Genomic DNA, 16483 nt, shown 5'->3' with positions numbered 1-16483 from the left:
ATTCAGCTCTCTTCTCCTCCACCTCCTCTTCCTCTTTAATGCCCCTCTGAACCTTTTTCTTTACCCCATCTATTACTCATACTGCGTGAGTAATTCACAATAATGACAGCATGAACTTTTCTTATGAGTCCTTGAGAGGCCTCATAAGAAACGAGATTGCGCTCAGAACTCTGGTTGTGTGTGGGTGGATGCTTTTGAGCGTGGGTATATATATTAGTTGGTATTTGGGCTCGGACCACCAGCTATTTCACATGACATTCTGAGAATGACGGAGACGTGAACATGAAGTGTGTAAGGAAATGTAATATACTATGTTGGACAAGAAGTTCAAGCTCACTGGTGGAAACATTGACTATATTATTAAGACATGCTGGATAGCACTGCAGTAAAATGGCCACTGAAGGCAACACTACAGCCACAGTAGAAATGATAGTATCAACATCAACTGCTACAGATATTAGCTTTGCTATTCCCCATATTTTGTATCTTAAAGCAACCTCTATGGTTAGATTTCCAGTTGTTGTTTTTTTTTTTTTTTTTACAGTTTTGCAGAAGTTGTAAGTTTCAATCAACTAGAATATGGAGAACTGCTTGCACGCGGGCTGAGGGTGCCTCCGGGGGCCTCTGTAAATGCCGTAGGTATCTTAAGCCCTGTAATTTCTGTACCTGCCTCGGGTCATTTCTCGCAGCAGGACTGAAAAGGCGAGCGCTCCTTCCCCGTCACCTCCCCCCGAGAATGAGGACAATGCTCTCTGGCAGACGTGGCTGAGGCCGTTCTATAGCCCAATGCATCTGAAATGTTGGACGCAACCTCCACCTCTGCCTTTCTTTACGTTTTATGGCTGACTCAAGGACAAATATTTCGCATTCTATCACAACTATCTCCTTGTCGTAGCCCCCCTTACTCCGACCCATGACCCCCCCCCCCCCCCCCCATACTGTGCTGTTATCAGCCCTGTCAGCTTCCCCGTTCCTTTTACTGTTTCTTTAAGTGATTTCCTTTACCGTGCATCACCCCTATTCAGCTTGTGGTGGGAAAAGTCATATTCTCTTTATTGAAATGACAGGAGCAATATGAACATAATGAATGCATTTTGAACCGAAAAACAGTGAGGGAACTTGTCTCTCTCCATCTTTTTGATCCCCTCTGTTTTCCACTTTAGGTGTGAATGCAAGTAAATGTCAGCGCTGCACCACCCAGATAGTCCACCAACCATCTTCCCTCAACCGGTGGATGATCTCCTGTTGACAGGCCAAGGGTTATTATCATGGTTTGAGGGCTAAGAGGAATGCTACTTGCGCTTCACAACAGATGCCTTTTTTATTTTTTTAAATCCTCACAAAACCACCCACAGAGATGAGGAGGAAACGCTACCGCCGTACTCAGCTGACCCGCGGGGTTAGACGTCTGTGACCTCTGAATGACGGACACATGCGTGCCTGCATTCACACCTGGACTCACAGTATTCCAGTATTTGCATTTAAATGTGCAACAAGTATAATGCTTATCCAGCGCCAGCCAATGTAATCAAGTCAGTCACATGTGATTTTTGTATTTACTTTGGCTTCAAATTTAGACCTACGCTACCACTTCAGGTTTTAAATGACATAAATCAAAATCAGGCATTAGCCCCTGTGATTTATAATATTTTGGCGGAGTGGGAGGGTGATTTGTGTGCACAGAATATGAAAGCGACAAGAAGGAAATGTACTTAACATGCTCACGGGCCGTCCGGGTGTCGGGTTGAGGAGTCTGCAGTGTAATTGAAATAATTGACGTTCCAGCCTGGAACATTTGTCAAGTGTCGTTCTGTCGCTCCCGTGTTCACGAACTTCGCTCCGGTTCAACTGGAGGAGCAGCCGCTCGAGTAATCGGCTATGATGGCCATACATGGGGGGGGGGGGGGGGGGGGCAAAAACACATTATTGCACAGTATTGATTTGCACGTTGAATTTGCACGATTTCCGGTTCTGTTACTGAACGTTTTTGTTGTGACCTCCAGTGCTTTCAACCAGATCCCATGGTCTTCCTCGGGGGAAGGAGATACCAAATTTGGCATCACATGTCCTAAGTATGGGACTTTAGTTACAACAAAGATTGTCTTTGTCCTCTTTGATCTTTTACCAGCCGTCCACTGACCCCTGATGATGATTCTGGTGAATACCAGACCAAAAAACTCGTTAACTAGATAATAATAATAATAATAGATACTAGTTGATGTTGTCTCTTTTCCGGGGTCCTTGCTGTTTGACCATCAGGCCCCTGGTTTTCACTGACCTTTAGTAAGAAAGGCTGCAGAGACTCTTTAACCACTTTTAAACCGTACCAAGAAGTCATATCATTATTGCCCTTTTTCAGCTCAATTTCACTCAATGTGCAACTCTACAGTCACCTGAAAACCTATTGTCCTCGGTGAACGAATAAAGTTTTCCCACTGGACACCAGATTGACTGTGACTTCTTTAGGAGGAAGTGTCGGACCCCCAGGAGCCGCACCTGACTGTATTAAAAGGCTTTTGCATTGTTTCGTCTTCCTCTTGATTACTAAGGCAGACCGTAATAACGAGCAGCGCTGAGACGCATCATCCGGGAAGGATGCAAACAACACGCGCTCACTCAAACACACACAAGTTAAGATTAACCTTTGACCCAACTAAAGCAAAAAACTGGTACCATTCAGTGTGATGAAGCTACAAGAAATGGGGACTTACGCTGTAGATTCTAATGCATTTTCTTTGTGTAGGCCTATCTGGTGTTCTGTGCTGAGCTAGCTGATTCAGCTCAGCCTTGGGTAGCTTGCTGATCTCAGATTCCTGCCATATTTCTGGACGGCCACTGAACAAACCGAGGTGAACCTGATCCATGCTGTCACTGTGGCACGGGGTAGAGTTTCGCCTAACTCTCTCTCTCTCTCTCTCTCTCTCTCTCTCTCTCTCTCTCTCTCTCTCTCTCTCTCTCTCTCTCTTGAACACACACACACACACACAACTTCCTCCCTGATATCCTAAATAAAGACACAGGAAGACTGACCGTGACCCCCTACATGAGCTGATGCAATATGCTTGTGTGTGCGTATTCATGCGTGCACGTTCTTTGCGGCAGGCCTCTTATCTTGCGTGACTGTCACCGACCCCTTAGACTGTAGTGATCACCCGCATCTGATATCTTCATGAGCTCAGTCACCTTTTCCAAAGAAAGAATGAAGTTAAACCTGCTCAGAATAGCGGCAGCAGCCTATCGCTGCATCGATCGTGTGTTTTCATTGACAAAAATGCTTTCAGTATCATGTAGACTCTAGTAGCTTGAATACATGCTTAAAGGGACAGCTCCACATTTTGGGAAAACCGGCTACGATTAATGGTTTTCCTACCGAGTTAGACGAGAAGATCGCTACCACTTTAAATAATGAGAGTGGGATCCATCTTCTCATCTTACTGTCTGCAAAAAAAAAAAAAGATTTGCATATTTGTCGGACTATTCCTTTAATATACAGCCTATGTTTTGCATTCATGCAGCGTGTGTTGATGAGAGCCCCGTGCAGTATTGTTATTTTTTTTCATTGAGCAAGAACACAATAGGAGTTCGACGCAGTGCGTTTTAAATGGTTTGAGTCGACTGCTCAGGAATGGCGTCCATCATAAAAGGGGAACTTTACTACCACTCGGTGACAATATCAGTGACGTCACCAGGTGCCACGGTGTCTGTTTGCATGTCTCCGTCTGTGACTGGCACTCCTCCACAGTCACGCACAGATGCACACTCTCTCTATTTTAGGACCATTCAGACAGCACTGTCCTCCTCCACCTGTCTCCAGTGTTACCTGCCCCAGTCATTACCAGGGTCCCAGATCCCCACTGTAAGTGCACATGTCAACAGTGAAATTACAGGGCATGCACACACACACACATATTTGTTTTGCTTTTAAAAGGGTAATATCCGTCTGCACGCAAGCGATACATTCATTTTCCCCTCCTCCTCCTTTTCTTTTTTTTTTTTTTTTTTTTGACAAACCCAGAAAACAAAGCAGGTGAGGTTCAAAGACACGACAGAGAGAAGGACATGAAGACAGGAGACGTGTAGAGATGATGGACACACATGGGTGGTGCGCGTTTGTGTAATGACAAGGGGGAAACTCCGGTTTTTCGGCCCTGTTCCTCCGAACTGTGTGGACTTCGGCTGATTACAAACCAGCGTCATTAGATCTCAGCTTTGTTCTTCCGCTAAGTTGTCTCTTGGCCTAACTAATTAAGACAAGAAAGTCTCTTCAGATGTCTTAGGTGAGAGTCTAGAAATGCGTCTGTCAGTCTTTGGCAACACTTGAGGGTTTGAGCGTTGTGGGGAAAGAGTGCCCGGACGAGTTTGACGAACACAGATACAAATTGCTTTGACTGAAAGACAGAGATCTATTTTCAGACGGTGACGTCAGCGTTTGTTTTTACAGTGTAAATGTGCCCTGGTGCAGTCAAAGACACCCTAAACATGAAAGTTGTGTTTTTGTAAAACTCTTCTTTTATCCTCACCTCTTTCACCAAGTCGGTTTAGGGTAACCTGAGTGCTACTCTTTCCCTTTTCAACATGATCGCTACAAACAATGACAAACTTCCCTTCTGCTCCGGCTGACTGACTCGACCTTATTGTTGCTCTTATCATGTGTTTTCTGCTGAAAGGACTCATGACTGTACGTCTGAACAGATATACTGACAGAACCTTTTTATTTAACGTGGCATCGCTGTCATCCTGGAGCACACATGAAATGAAGTCACCGCTGGACAACATTGGACTTGTTTGCAAAAGTAATGGTTGTTCTTTTGTCAATGATCAACACACGTTAGTCACTGTGTTTTTCCTTTATCGCTGTGTTTTTCCTTTATCGGGGGCATCGAGGTAACTGGCACGGCCTAAAAACACGAGCCGACTTAGTGAGCGAAACATGCTGTGGATGCATGATGACAAATGCATTTAGCGTTTCCTTTCATTTGCGCACCAATCACATCCGTCTTCTGTGTGCGCTGTAATTTCCCTGACGGGATCCTCATAACATCTGTTGTCTGAGGACATCTGAGGGGCCAGGTTGGACTGACCCCTCCACCACATGACACACAGGACAGAGCAGAGACTGTTATCCTGGCCCCGGCTAATGACAGCCGAATGAGAGAAAGAGGCAGGAAGCTGTCCCCTGTGATCTCTGTTTTTAAAAGAGCCCTTATTATTGCTTGTGTATTGTTTTGTCGCGTCGGGATCCCTTTGGACTGCTATTATTAAGTTAAGGGACTGTGACTTTAGCTCATAGCTGGTGAGGTATCAAAAGAGAAACAGGGACATCCCTTATTGCTGATGACGGTGTTTGCGATGAAAAATAAAAGCAATGCAACCCATTGCCTTTTATTGTAAGACATCGCCACATTAAACTGCGTTAAGCAGGCTTGTGTCCACAAACCAGTCCTACAGATTCAGTGAAGGAAAGGATTTAAAACCGCGCTCACTGCTGTTTAAACATACTTTCATCTGATGATGTTTAGTTTGTATAATGTTCACTATCTTAGTTCAGCATGTTAGGTCGCTAACATGTGCTAAGTAGCACAGAACAGGATTCAGCGTGTCCTGCGGGGACATGAATGTCCGTACAAAACCCCCGACAACAAGAGCAACAGAGGAGGGATCCGTTATGGATTTGCAATAGACAGAAGTTGCAGTAGTATACAATACGGAAGCATAGAATGACTCTATTAAGTAAAAAGAAAACGTATAACATTAATTAAATATTAAGCTTAAGAAGTTAAACTCTTTTACATTTGGTTTAGACTCTGACAGCCTTAATAAAGAGGACATTTTTAAAAAGGTGTTTTATTTATCCTCAGAATGGATCAAGAGTCCTGGGTGAGAATAAACAACGACACCATAAGAGCAGGTATTAAGAAGCTTTGCAACAGTCTGATTGATATCAGAAAACAGTTGTTTTTTTCCTCCAAATATGATCTCACAAGGTGAACGTGTGTGTGTGTGTGTGTGTGTGTGTGTGTGTGTGGACGTACAAGAAGATGACTTAAGGCAGGTAAAAGCCACTGATTGACCCACAGGGCAGCTCGTCTCGGTGCGTTAAACTGGGGTTTTATTCAATCTCACGACGTTAGAATTTCACCACCGCGTCAAGTCGTCTCTTTCTTCTTCTTCGCTTCCACCTTTTTAAACTGAGGTTTCACAGGAGCCGCTCTTGGAGATTTATGAATGAGTTAACCTTGTGGTAACCCTGCGCAGCGAAACACAACAGGTGGTCATCCTCCTTTGTCCGCAGCAACACAGACAGGTGCTTCCGACTATAAGGGACGGATCGCTGTTGACTCCGGACAATGGAGGAAAAACAGTGGAACAAGAAGGTCTAATTCATGCATGGCCACTTCCAGCCCAGCCCATCTCTTTGTCAAACACACAAATGCATAAACCCACCCACTCTATGAACATACAACAACAACAAAAAAAGACCTCTCCATATTTCAATGGAAACACAAACACGCTCATTCAATCTGTCTCTGTTTTTCTCTCCCCGGTTTGTTAAGGAAACAGAGGCGTCAGAGGACAATAGTTCTGTGACCCATATCTGAGCCTGACATAGGCAAACAGGAAGAGATCCCCTTTGCATAGAGGGGTATTCCTGACTCCAGCTTAAGGAAAGGAAGAAGAATGGAGTTGGTGGAGAGGGGGGGGGGGGTGCAGAGAACATCCTTGGACCAAAAACATCCACATTTCGGATACCAAGAGTCCACTAGAAGAGACCAAAAACTCTCATTATGACACAACAACTGCATTTTCTTCAGAAAGAGAAACGGTCCACACGCACTCAGCTCCACTCTTTCTTCACTTTCACCCAAGAGAGGACGGTTTAAGAACCTTCTCATCTTCGGCCAAAATCCGGCTCCGCAGCGTGACAGCTCTGGCACGCCGCAGAGCCGAGTCTGAAAGTAGCAACACTGCGGAATCTCCTGGAGACATCTGACTGTATGATCAGCTGTGGTATCCCAACAATGCGTTTCCTTTTTCTACTGCGTAATTAAACCTGTTTCAAGGCTCTTATCTGCATAGCTGCAGAATGACTTACAGTCACAGCGTGGCAGAAGGTGTCACAGAGGATTAACACAACATGTTCAACAATGAGCGTGTATGTTCCCATAGAAGAACAGAGACTGCAGCTTGAAAACACATATTTCTGCAATTTTTGCCGACAAGATTCAACCAAATGGAAGTAAAGATTCTAGGTATTCACTTCTGGAGAGACGCATCTCTTAAAATGAATCATGCGCTTCAGTGGCTCCATTCATTTCCTCCTGGTACGTGCTACACCTCAGTGGGCCTTATCTCATGCTATCAGTCACTGTGTAAGAGTCGGTGCCAGTGGTAATGATGGTCAAATCAGGATTGATTGATTAAGTAAGGAGAGGAAGGAAGAGAAGGGAGGACGACATGCAGAAAGAAAGAAGAGTGAAGGGTTGACCCATATCCTCTTCTGCCACGTAGATAAGAGTGGTGATGGAGATTCCCGGTGGACTCAGATAACCTTTAACTGAAGGTGCAGCTTCCCGATATACAACTTTGCTATTTGCATGACTCGATTTTTTTTTGGGGGGGGGAAATAGGGTCATAGTTGTTCTGTGGATACTTTTGCTTTATTTTCTAGATTTGTTACCTTGTACCTTTATTTTGTGATCTGTAAAGTAAGAGAATAAAAACACTACCAAGAACAAAAAGAAAAGAAAGGTGTCGTTCTGAGCTTTAGTTAAAAAAAAAAGTCATAGTGTAGTAGGGTGAAAAAAGTCATAAAAATAAGTCATAGTACAGTATGTCAAAAAAGTCAAAAGAAATCCTAGTATAGTATGTAAAAATATACATAATATAATAATATAGTATGTCGACAAAATTCATGACAAAAGTCATGTCGAAATAAGTAATAAAAAAGTAATAGAATAAATGAAAGTCTCTTTAATTTATTCATGAATGTATCAATGGCTTGTGGCTTGTTTCAACGAGCCTGCATGTTCTTTAACAGGAGAGCTCTTAAGAGTTTTAGCCTCATTTCCACATAGTTTATAAATGCTCACTGCCCTTTTTTTTCCTTATTCAGCCGATCTTCTGTGAGTGCTGTTCCTATTTTCCGTCAGTAGAGGGCGCCATAACATTTGCTCTGATCCCACAACATCCAGCGGTACTCTCTTCAAAATACTTGTTGGCTGGTTTGTAAGCTGGTCATCTGCCAAAATCTCCATCGCCTTAAGTTGATGTTTAACAGGATCCAAAGGGTTATTTCAAAAACACCGTTTCAGTCTCTGAGGCAGCTTTTTTTCTTCCGCAATTCCCGAAAACTGTCCTCCAAAATGGCTTTTCAGTATCCACAGTCTTACCGTGACGATGCTGTCGTAAGTAAATGTGGCTAGCTGACTAGCCTAGCATGCTAATAAGCCGGGGATGCTTCATCATCATGCTTTTTCATTCATTGGAGTGAGCGTCTGCTTTGTTACTATGCTAGTTCGCTTTAGCCTGCTTTGACAACACCGACTCTGTTGACGAAACGCACAGCCGGGTGTCCCAGGTGTGGCCGTATCTAGCTAATGTTACAGTGTTTATTCGTGACGTTAGCTGACATTTCCGTCGCTGTTTGGCTAACGTTGCTAACCCTCCAGGACGTGTGCCAGCTTGGCAGTCTGTCCTTGTTTGTTTTTTATTGCCACACCTAACGTACGTTAGCTAGCTTACAGTCGCTACTGTTTCACCTGTTTTCAGGTGGATGGGTACCATGGATCCAAAGTACCGGACCCATACAGCTGGCTGGAGGACCCGGACAGTGAGAAGACACAGGTAACGCTCATCCGTATTCCTCTTTATTGACACATTTAGCTAGAATTGATTTATTGTTATTATTTCTGTTCTGATATTTAGCTAATCTCGTGTTTTTATAATTGATTAGTGGTATAAGTCACTCTTGCCGTTCTGTTAAACGAAATGCTGGCACTGGTTGTGTTATGTAGATAATTAAAGGCATTCATAACCACCAGTGTTGAGATGTGTTGATGTCACCAAGGTTCACTGAATGATCTGGATAAAGTAGTTGAGTAAAATCCCCTGTTCTGGTTTTACTCTGCAAAAGTAATGAGATAAATCATTACATCTGCTTGTTTGCACTGCAGAGATTGTAGTGCATTGCTGTATAAAAACCTGTGTGTGTGTGTGTGTGTGTGTGTGTGTGTGTGTGTGTGTGTGTGTGTGTGTGTCTCTCGTGTGTTCCTCCACCAGGCCTTTGTCACCGCTCAGAACCAGCTGACGTTGCCGTTCTTGGAGCGCTGCGAGGTGCGAGACCTGTTCAAGGAGCGCATGACTGAGCTGTACGACTACCCCAAGTACAGCTGTCCCTTCAAGAGGGGCGACCGGTGAGCCGCAACACAAATCCTAGTTGTTGTTTTTTTTTTTGTACTTCAATAACACATCCGTACAAGCGCACATCTCGTGAAATTTGTTCGTACCTTAAACTGTTGCTCCCCTCAAATTTCTCAGGTACTTTCACTTTTACAACACCGGCCTCCAGAACCAGAGTGTGATGTACCTGCAGGAGAGCCTGGATGCCGAGCCGACGGTCTTCTTGGATCCAAACACCTTTTCTGACGATGGAACCGTTGCCCTGCGAGGTATCAACGAAGCGCTGCATTTTATTACAGCTTTTATTTTATTCTTCATATTTTTCATAGTCTTTTGCATTTCTGCTCCGCGTCACATTACTTACAGTATGCATTAGATTGTGATTGCTGTTTTTGTCGAATGCCCTGAAACAAGGTGATGATGGTGATGATGGTGATGATGATGATGATGATGATGATGATGGTGAATCCGTTATGTCTTCATGTCCAGAAATAGACCGCTCACCCTGATGTCTTTTTCTAAATGGGCTGTTCTGTTCCTGTTTTAAGGATACGCGTTCTCTGAGGACGGGGAGTACCTGGCTTATGGCACCAGCGCCAGCGGTTCGGACTGGGTGGAGATTTGCTTCCTGCGAGTGGAAGGTGCCAAGCCTCTCGAGGACCGCCTGGAGCGAGTCAAGTTTAGCTGCATGTCCTGGACTCATGATGGGAAGGGACTTTTCTACAACTCCTACCCAAAGCAGGAGGGCAAGAGTGACGGTGGGGTCAAATATTCAAACCCATAACTTTGCTTTTAGCTGCTAGAACTATCCCTCAGATTCAAATCTCTATATACATACATATACATCCTCTGCTATTACAACTTTATTAGTACTGTCTCTGCAATCCACACCCACTTCACGTCCCCTCACCATCCCCAAATGAGACAAAATGTTTTGTCTCCTAGGCACTGAGACGTCCACCAACCTGCACCAGAAGCTCTACTTCCATGTTTTGGGGACTCCGCAGTCTGAGGACGTGCTTTGTGCGGAATTTCCTGACCACCCCAAATGGATGGGTGGAGCTGAGGTATCCCAGAATCCTTCTGTTCTTGCTCCAGAAACGCATGAAGAAGGCAGAGAAGTGCATGTGTTAACTGCCGTTCGGGTTCGGGTTCGGGTTCAGCGATTGCTCGTATGTTGCAGGTATCAGACGATGGACGGTACCTGCTGCTGTCTATCAGGGAAGGCTGTGATCCGGTCAACAGACTGTGGTATTGTGACCTTAAAACCACTCCTCAGGGTATCACAGGTATGTCCCACTTTGTTGTATTCAGTTGATCTGTGTGCCTACTGTACTGCTTCCTTTTCATCCGCATTTTCAACTATTGCAAGATTGATCGGATCCACATTTTTCTCTACAATCCAAGGAGCACTTCCTCGTTATTTTTAGTTTTACAGTCACAGCGTCGCAGGACTTAAACACTGCTCCTCTCGTGTTCAGGACTTTTGCCGTGGGTGAAGCTGATCGATAACTTCGACGCCGAGTACGAGTACGTGACCAACGAGGACACCTTGTTCACATTCAAGACCAACCTGGACGCCCCGCGTTACCGCCTCATCAACATCGACTTTGCCTCGCCCGCTCAGAGCAACTGGAAAGAGCTCATCCCTCAGCACGACAAGGACGTTATTGGTGAGCTGCCGCAACACTTGCGTGACCTTTACCACACATTAGGAACTGGGTGTTAAAATCCCCTTTTGACGTCTGTGGAAATGCACCTTTTTTTTTTTTTAAACTTTGTATTCTATGTCTTCCCTTGGCCGTGTCTCGGCATGCAGTGTTCGCCACCTGCACGTACTCCAGCTACCTGTTCGTGTGCTTCCTCCACGACGTGAAGAATGTGTTAAAAATGTACCGTCTGAGCTCGGGGGAGGAGCTGAGGACCTTCCCTCTGGAGGTGGGCTCCGTGGTGGGTTTCACAGGACGGAAGAGGGACTCTGAGATCTTCTACTATTTCACCTCCTTCCTCTCCCCAGGTACGACAGCACTGAATACATGTTATGTGTAGCGGTTGTAGATGCTGTGTCACTTTATACAAACATTATTTTTTTTTCCAGCCATCATTTACCACTGCGACCTGACTCAGGAGCCGCTGCAGCCCCACATCTTCAGAGAGGTCACCGTCAAAGGCTTCAGCCCCTCAGACTACCAGACCACCCAGGTACCTAGAGCCTTTCATCGGGTTCACTGTTCCCATCATTCCTAGCATGAAGTCCTGCTTCTTGTCTTCTTTTTAATTCCTTCACCGATGGCGCTGAGATTTAGACCCAAGAACAAATGAAGATTCAAGAACGGCCTCATTGATAAATCCTCATTCGCACCCTAATAACACTAATAAAGATAATGTGTGTGTTTAGTACCATAGTCACTGCTCCCATATGTCTCCAAAGACACTTTATTCCCTCTCATTTCCTGGCTCTGTCTCCAGTCCTACTTGTGTTCCTGATTGTGTGTGTGTCTCTTCCTCAGATCTTCTATTCCTCCAAGGATGGCACTCAAATCCCGATGTTTATCGTTCACAAGAAGGGCATCAAATTGGATGGCTCCCATCCGGGTTTCCTATACGGCTACGGCGGTTTCAACATCTCCATCACGCCAAGCTACAGCGTCTCCCGGCTCATCTTTGTCAGACATCTGGGAGGAGTCCTGGCCGTCGCCAACATCCGAGGAGGAGGGGAGTACGGGGAGACCTGGCACAAAGGTGAGAGGGATTGTGTCTCATCCACCTCGTTTTGTTGAGACCAGTGCAAACCCCCCCCCCCCTCATTTACATACTTTTCTTTCCCCCCCACCCCTCCCTTTTAGCTGGCATGTTGGCCAACAAGCAGAACTGCTTCACAGACTTCCATTGTGCGGCGGAATACCTCGTCAAAGAGGGGTACACTTCTCCTTCCAAGCTGACGATAAACGGCGGCTCTAACGGTGGCCTGCTTGTAGGTACGTAAGCCCGCTGGCTGAGGGACAACACGGACCGTACAGAGTCCTCGAACCAGGTTTTGGTGCCCCCGGTGTGTGTCTGACCTGTGTGTGTGTGTGTGTGTGTGTGTGTGTGTTTGCTCTCAGCGGCCTGCGTGAACCAGCGGCCTGAGCTGTTCGGCTGCGCCGTCGCTCAGGTAGGCGTCATGGACATGCTGAAGTTCCACAAGTTTACCATCGGCCACGCCTGGACCACAGACTTCGGCTGTTCTGAAAACAAAGAGCAGTTTGAATGTCTCATCAAGTAAGTGATCAGTAACGTGTCCATATCCACGCATTCATCAGGTGAGGTCAAGGTCAGGGACAACGTACTCATTCACATCCCCACCCTCAAGGTAGAAATGTTAATTAGAAGATAAATGAGGAGAAACATACACACGTATTGTCTATTTTACAGTGCAATCACTGTAAACTGCATACAGCCACTGTATTGATGCAGCACGCTGAAACTCATATTTTGATTTCAAAAGCAGAAATACGCAATAGCTGTTATCTTTTGAGGGTTCTAGCATCACCCAAGTATTTATGCAACTTCCTCTGGGATCAACGGTCACACACGCGCGTTGATAACTCGACAAATCTGATCGACTTCCAATAAAAAGTGTAGTTTATGTAACGAGCAAAGATGGAAGTTATGTCGTTTTTTTTTTTTCTTCCATTTGACTCTGAAGGGCTCAGATGTTATATAGTCTTAATAGGAACCTGAACCCTATTTGATTAGTAGATCGAAACAAAATGAACAGGCAACCATTTTGATAATCAATAAATAATTTCATGCATTTTTTTCAAGCAAAAACATCACATTTTCTGGTTTCTGCTGCTTCTCTTTGTCATGTGTTCTCGTATGATGACTATCAATGAATTGAGAATGTAATCTGCAGATTAATCAATAATTTGAGTTACTCCGAGGAACATTCACTCTGTGTTCCAGCACACTAGAGTCCCTTTTAGAAAAGCCTCTCGTGTTTCTGCAGTGGGGTCCGACAGTCTTGTCCCTCTCAGTCCTGGTTCTGCTTCTCCCGGGCCTCCCCTCCCTTCAGCAGGCCCGGCTATACGGACTGGGCCAATAACATAGACGTAGGTCCGGTTTACCTGTAGGTCATAGAGAAGCATCGGTATTTAACTGAGACCGCTTCAGAACCAGTGAAAAGTTCCTCGCAGTAACTTTAAGCCGTTTTATCTGCAGCTCTTACCATCAAACGGGTTGTTTTTAATATTTCCTCACACTTGTGCCGATATCTGAACTCCGCACCGTCTCCCGTTGCTCCTCCTCTTCGCCAGATACTCCCCGCTCCACAACATCCGCGTCCCAGAAAGCAACGGGGTCCAGTATCCTGCCGTGCTCCTGCTGACGGGGGACCACGACGACCGCGTGGTGCCCCTCCACTCCCTCAAATACATCGCCACCCTGCAGCACGTCGTCGGCCGCAGCCCCAAGCAGACCAACCCTCTGTTCATCCTCGTGGACACAAAGTCGGGCCACGGCGCCGGCAAGCCCACCAGCAAAGTCATCCAGGAGGTGGCCGACACCTACGCCTTCATCGCTCGCTGTCTCAACATCTCCTGGGTCAAATGAGTCCATCGTCTTTGGAATACTGCTCATACCAGCTGTTCACACGTATCTTTATAACGTCACACACCAACACTGTACTGGATCTTTTAACTCCCGTTTACCCAGCCACCATTACTACATCTTTTTATTTGTGTTTTATCTATTATTTTTTTGTTTTTTTTTGTCCATTCTCGTGTGAGCCTGTTACAAACTCACCAGGATCTGCCCCGACACAACCTTAACGCTAACATGCAGCACCCACAACCCTCTCCTGTCGGCCATGTTTGTAGTCCCAAGGAAACAGAGAATGACTACATTATTATCAGCAATGGAAGGGGGGGGGGGGGGTTCCGTCACCGTTACAGTAATCGGCCAATCAGCAATCATCAGTCATGAGGTCAAAGCGGCAAAAGGTTATGAGTAGATTTGTTTCTGCATCCTGATTCAACGTGATGCGTATTATTTATTTCACGTCTGGATGGATGGAAGCTGCGGATGTTGAAGCGACTGCAGCATGTACAAGTATAGAGCAGATGATGACGCCACAAAACGACCGTATCGCCGTGGTTGAGGAACTTGCAAAAAAACTGCATGTGTGTGCATGTGAAAGAGTGCGTGTGTGTGTGTGTGTGTGTGTGCGTGTGTTTAAATGTCAAGTTTCCACATTTCTTTCAGGCTGATGATTTCTACCTCTCGACATGTGCTGGTTGTTTGCCTTTTTAAAAGGGAATAAAATACAATGCCACATTACAATAAACAACTTTTTAAACGGTCATCTATCGTGCCCATTTATTCCGTCGTAAAGAAATATCTTTGATGATAGAGGCTGCTTGAGCTCTGAAATAAAGACACTTTTAAAAACGTTCATTTACGTGTTCGTTTTTTCATTGCATTTGTCCAAATGCATTCCTTAGTACACGTGTTTTTATTTGCGTTTAGTTTATAGTTTTTTTTCAACCCTAACCCTGTATAAGATAAATACATTTTCCCCACATACTGGATAAAGATGTAACGTTCTCTGTAATATCGTGGGGCTGTTTCCCAGTCCTGTCTGATGTTCTGGTCGTCCACCAGGGGGCAGTCACTCTGGAAATGACCAACACGTGCAGCAGCAGCAGCAGCAGCAGCAGCAGAAAATGAGGGTGGTCTGACAGAGGGCCCCATGTGGATTACTCAACATCCATGTGGAAGGCCTTCTCTGATGTCCCACGCTCATGGTGTGTGGTGCAGTCACTGTTGAACGACGACACACATGACCTCGAGCTCACTTTGTCCAAACTCAGGTCTGAGCAGAAATTAAATTCACAACACGGAAGAAGCAAAAGACACACTTTTTTGTTGTTTCCTTCATTTATTTTTTAATTTGAATGCATAACTTCCTGTTCAGTTTTTTTTAGAGCATAACTTCAACATTACATTGAAGTGAAAGGCTGTAACTGTACATGATTTACACAACAAAGTAATTAGAAGACAGTTTTTTTGGGGGAATAACATTTTTATTGTTCTCAACAGTCACATTTTCACTCTAATTTCTCTCCATTTATGAATGCCTTTTCTTTAAAATACAACATTTCAATTCTTAATGCCAGTGAGAAGAGAAAAGGCTGTGAGGCCTCGACAGCTGCAGACAGCAGCCTGGCCTCCAGAAGAGAATCAAACTGTCCTGAAGATCCTTTGATTCTAATATTAACACACTAATGCAGCACTTCTGTTATTACCTGATGTAATTCATCGTCTTCACACGCATGCTTTCCAGCAGTTCTATAAAATAAACGTAGAAATCATTCTCCATTCCGTCCAAGAAAAGCGAAATGCACAAAAATCGTTTCTTGTTTTTAAAGAAGATTCAAAATGTTTGTTAGAATATTTTTGGAAAAATCCAAACTGAAATATTCTCATTTTAATGAAAAATGTTTTTAATGAAAATTTAATATGAAAATATTCAGATTCTTCAGTTCCACAAAATTGAAGTCAATATATTTGTAAAAACTACAATTGCACTGATTTAAGCACACATACATCTTCAAGTTGTTTTCTAATATCCTGAATTATATCACTTGCATTTTTTTAAAATATATTTTTGTTTCTTACTCACTTAATTCTGACTAAATAATCTTCTTAAACGTTCAGCTCTATGTGGACATAAATCCACTTCTTTCTTCTTTGGGACTCACTGAACAACTTTTAGAGTAAATGAATAAATGAATGGAACAAAAGGTAAGTGGACTAAATAATGTGTACAGTCAGAATGTCAACAACCAGCTCATGTTTAAAATAGAATAGATACATTTTCAACATCATAGCTAAAGAGTGAACGATTCAAAGTCTTTGCAGGTTTTTAGAAACACATGGTATGCATGTGGGAATTAATATTAATACATTATTCCTAAAACCATTTTCAACCAATAAGCACCATGAAGACAGAGTTTGATAAGAACACGTGACATAGTGACATCATGACTACTGTGTAGTTCGATCACTTGCTTGATAAGTAAGCATAATTAAGAACATTCTC

General features: G+C 44.3%; 1 protein-coding gene across 1 annotated transcript; it reads left to right on the top strand.

Annotated features, from left to right (window-relative positions):
- Positions 1 to 8230: 8230 nt before the first annotated feature.
- Positions 8231 to 14741, top strand: prep (prolyl endopeptidase). Its single transcript, XM_068710514.1, has 14 exons — positions 8231 to 8405; positions 8770 to 8844; positions 9280 to 9413; positions 9538 to 9668; positions 9948 to 10157; positions 10345 to 10466; positions 10583 to 10688; positions 10881 to 11072; positions 11219 to 11416; positions 11498 to 11601; positions 11910 to 12141; positions 12246 to 12377; positions 12504 to 12660; positions 13698 to 14741. Exons 1-14 carry the CDS (start codon positions 8268 to 8270, stop codon positions 13990 to 13992), a joined length of 2226 nt encoding a protein of 741 aa, XP_068566615.1. The 5' UTR covers positions 8231 to 8267; the 3' UTR covers positions 13993 to 14741.
- The last annotated feature ends 1742 nt before the right edge of the window (positions 14742 to 16483 follow it).

Source organism: Cebidichthys violaceus, unplaced genomic scaffold (assembly GCF_023349555.1).
Source record: "Cebidichthys violaceus isolate CVI_PGR_0920_01 unplaced genomic scaffold, fCebVio1.0.p SCAF_158, whole genome shotgun sequence".
NCBI classification, from domain to species: Eukaryota; Metazoa; Chordata; class Actinopteri; order Perciformes; family Stichaeidae; genus Cebidichthys; species Cebidichthys violaceus.
Note: the sequence above shows the minus strand (reverse complement) of the source record. Positions and strands in the feature narration are given on the sequence as shown.

Coding starts and splice junctions, on each gene's coding strand:
- prep (XM_068710514.1), top strand. CDS start 8,268: ATGTTTAACAGGATCCAAAGGGTTATTTCAAAAACACCGTTTCAGTCT. Junction 10,689..10,880: donor CACTCCTCAGGGTATCACAG/GTATGTCCCACT, acceptor TCTCGTGTTCAG/GACTTTTGCCGTGGGTGAAG. Junction 11,417..11,497: donor CACCTCCTTCCTCTCCCCAG/GTACGACAGCAC, acceptor TTTTTTTTCCAG/CCATCATTTACCACTGCGAC.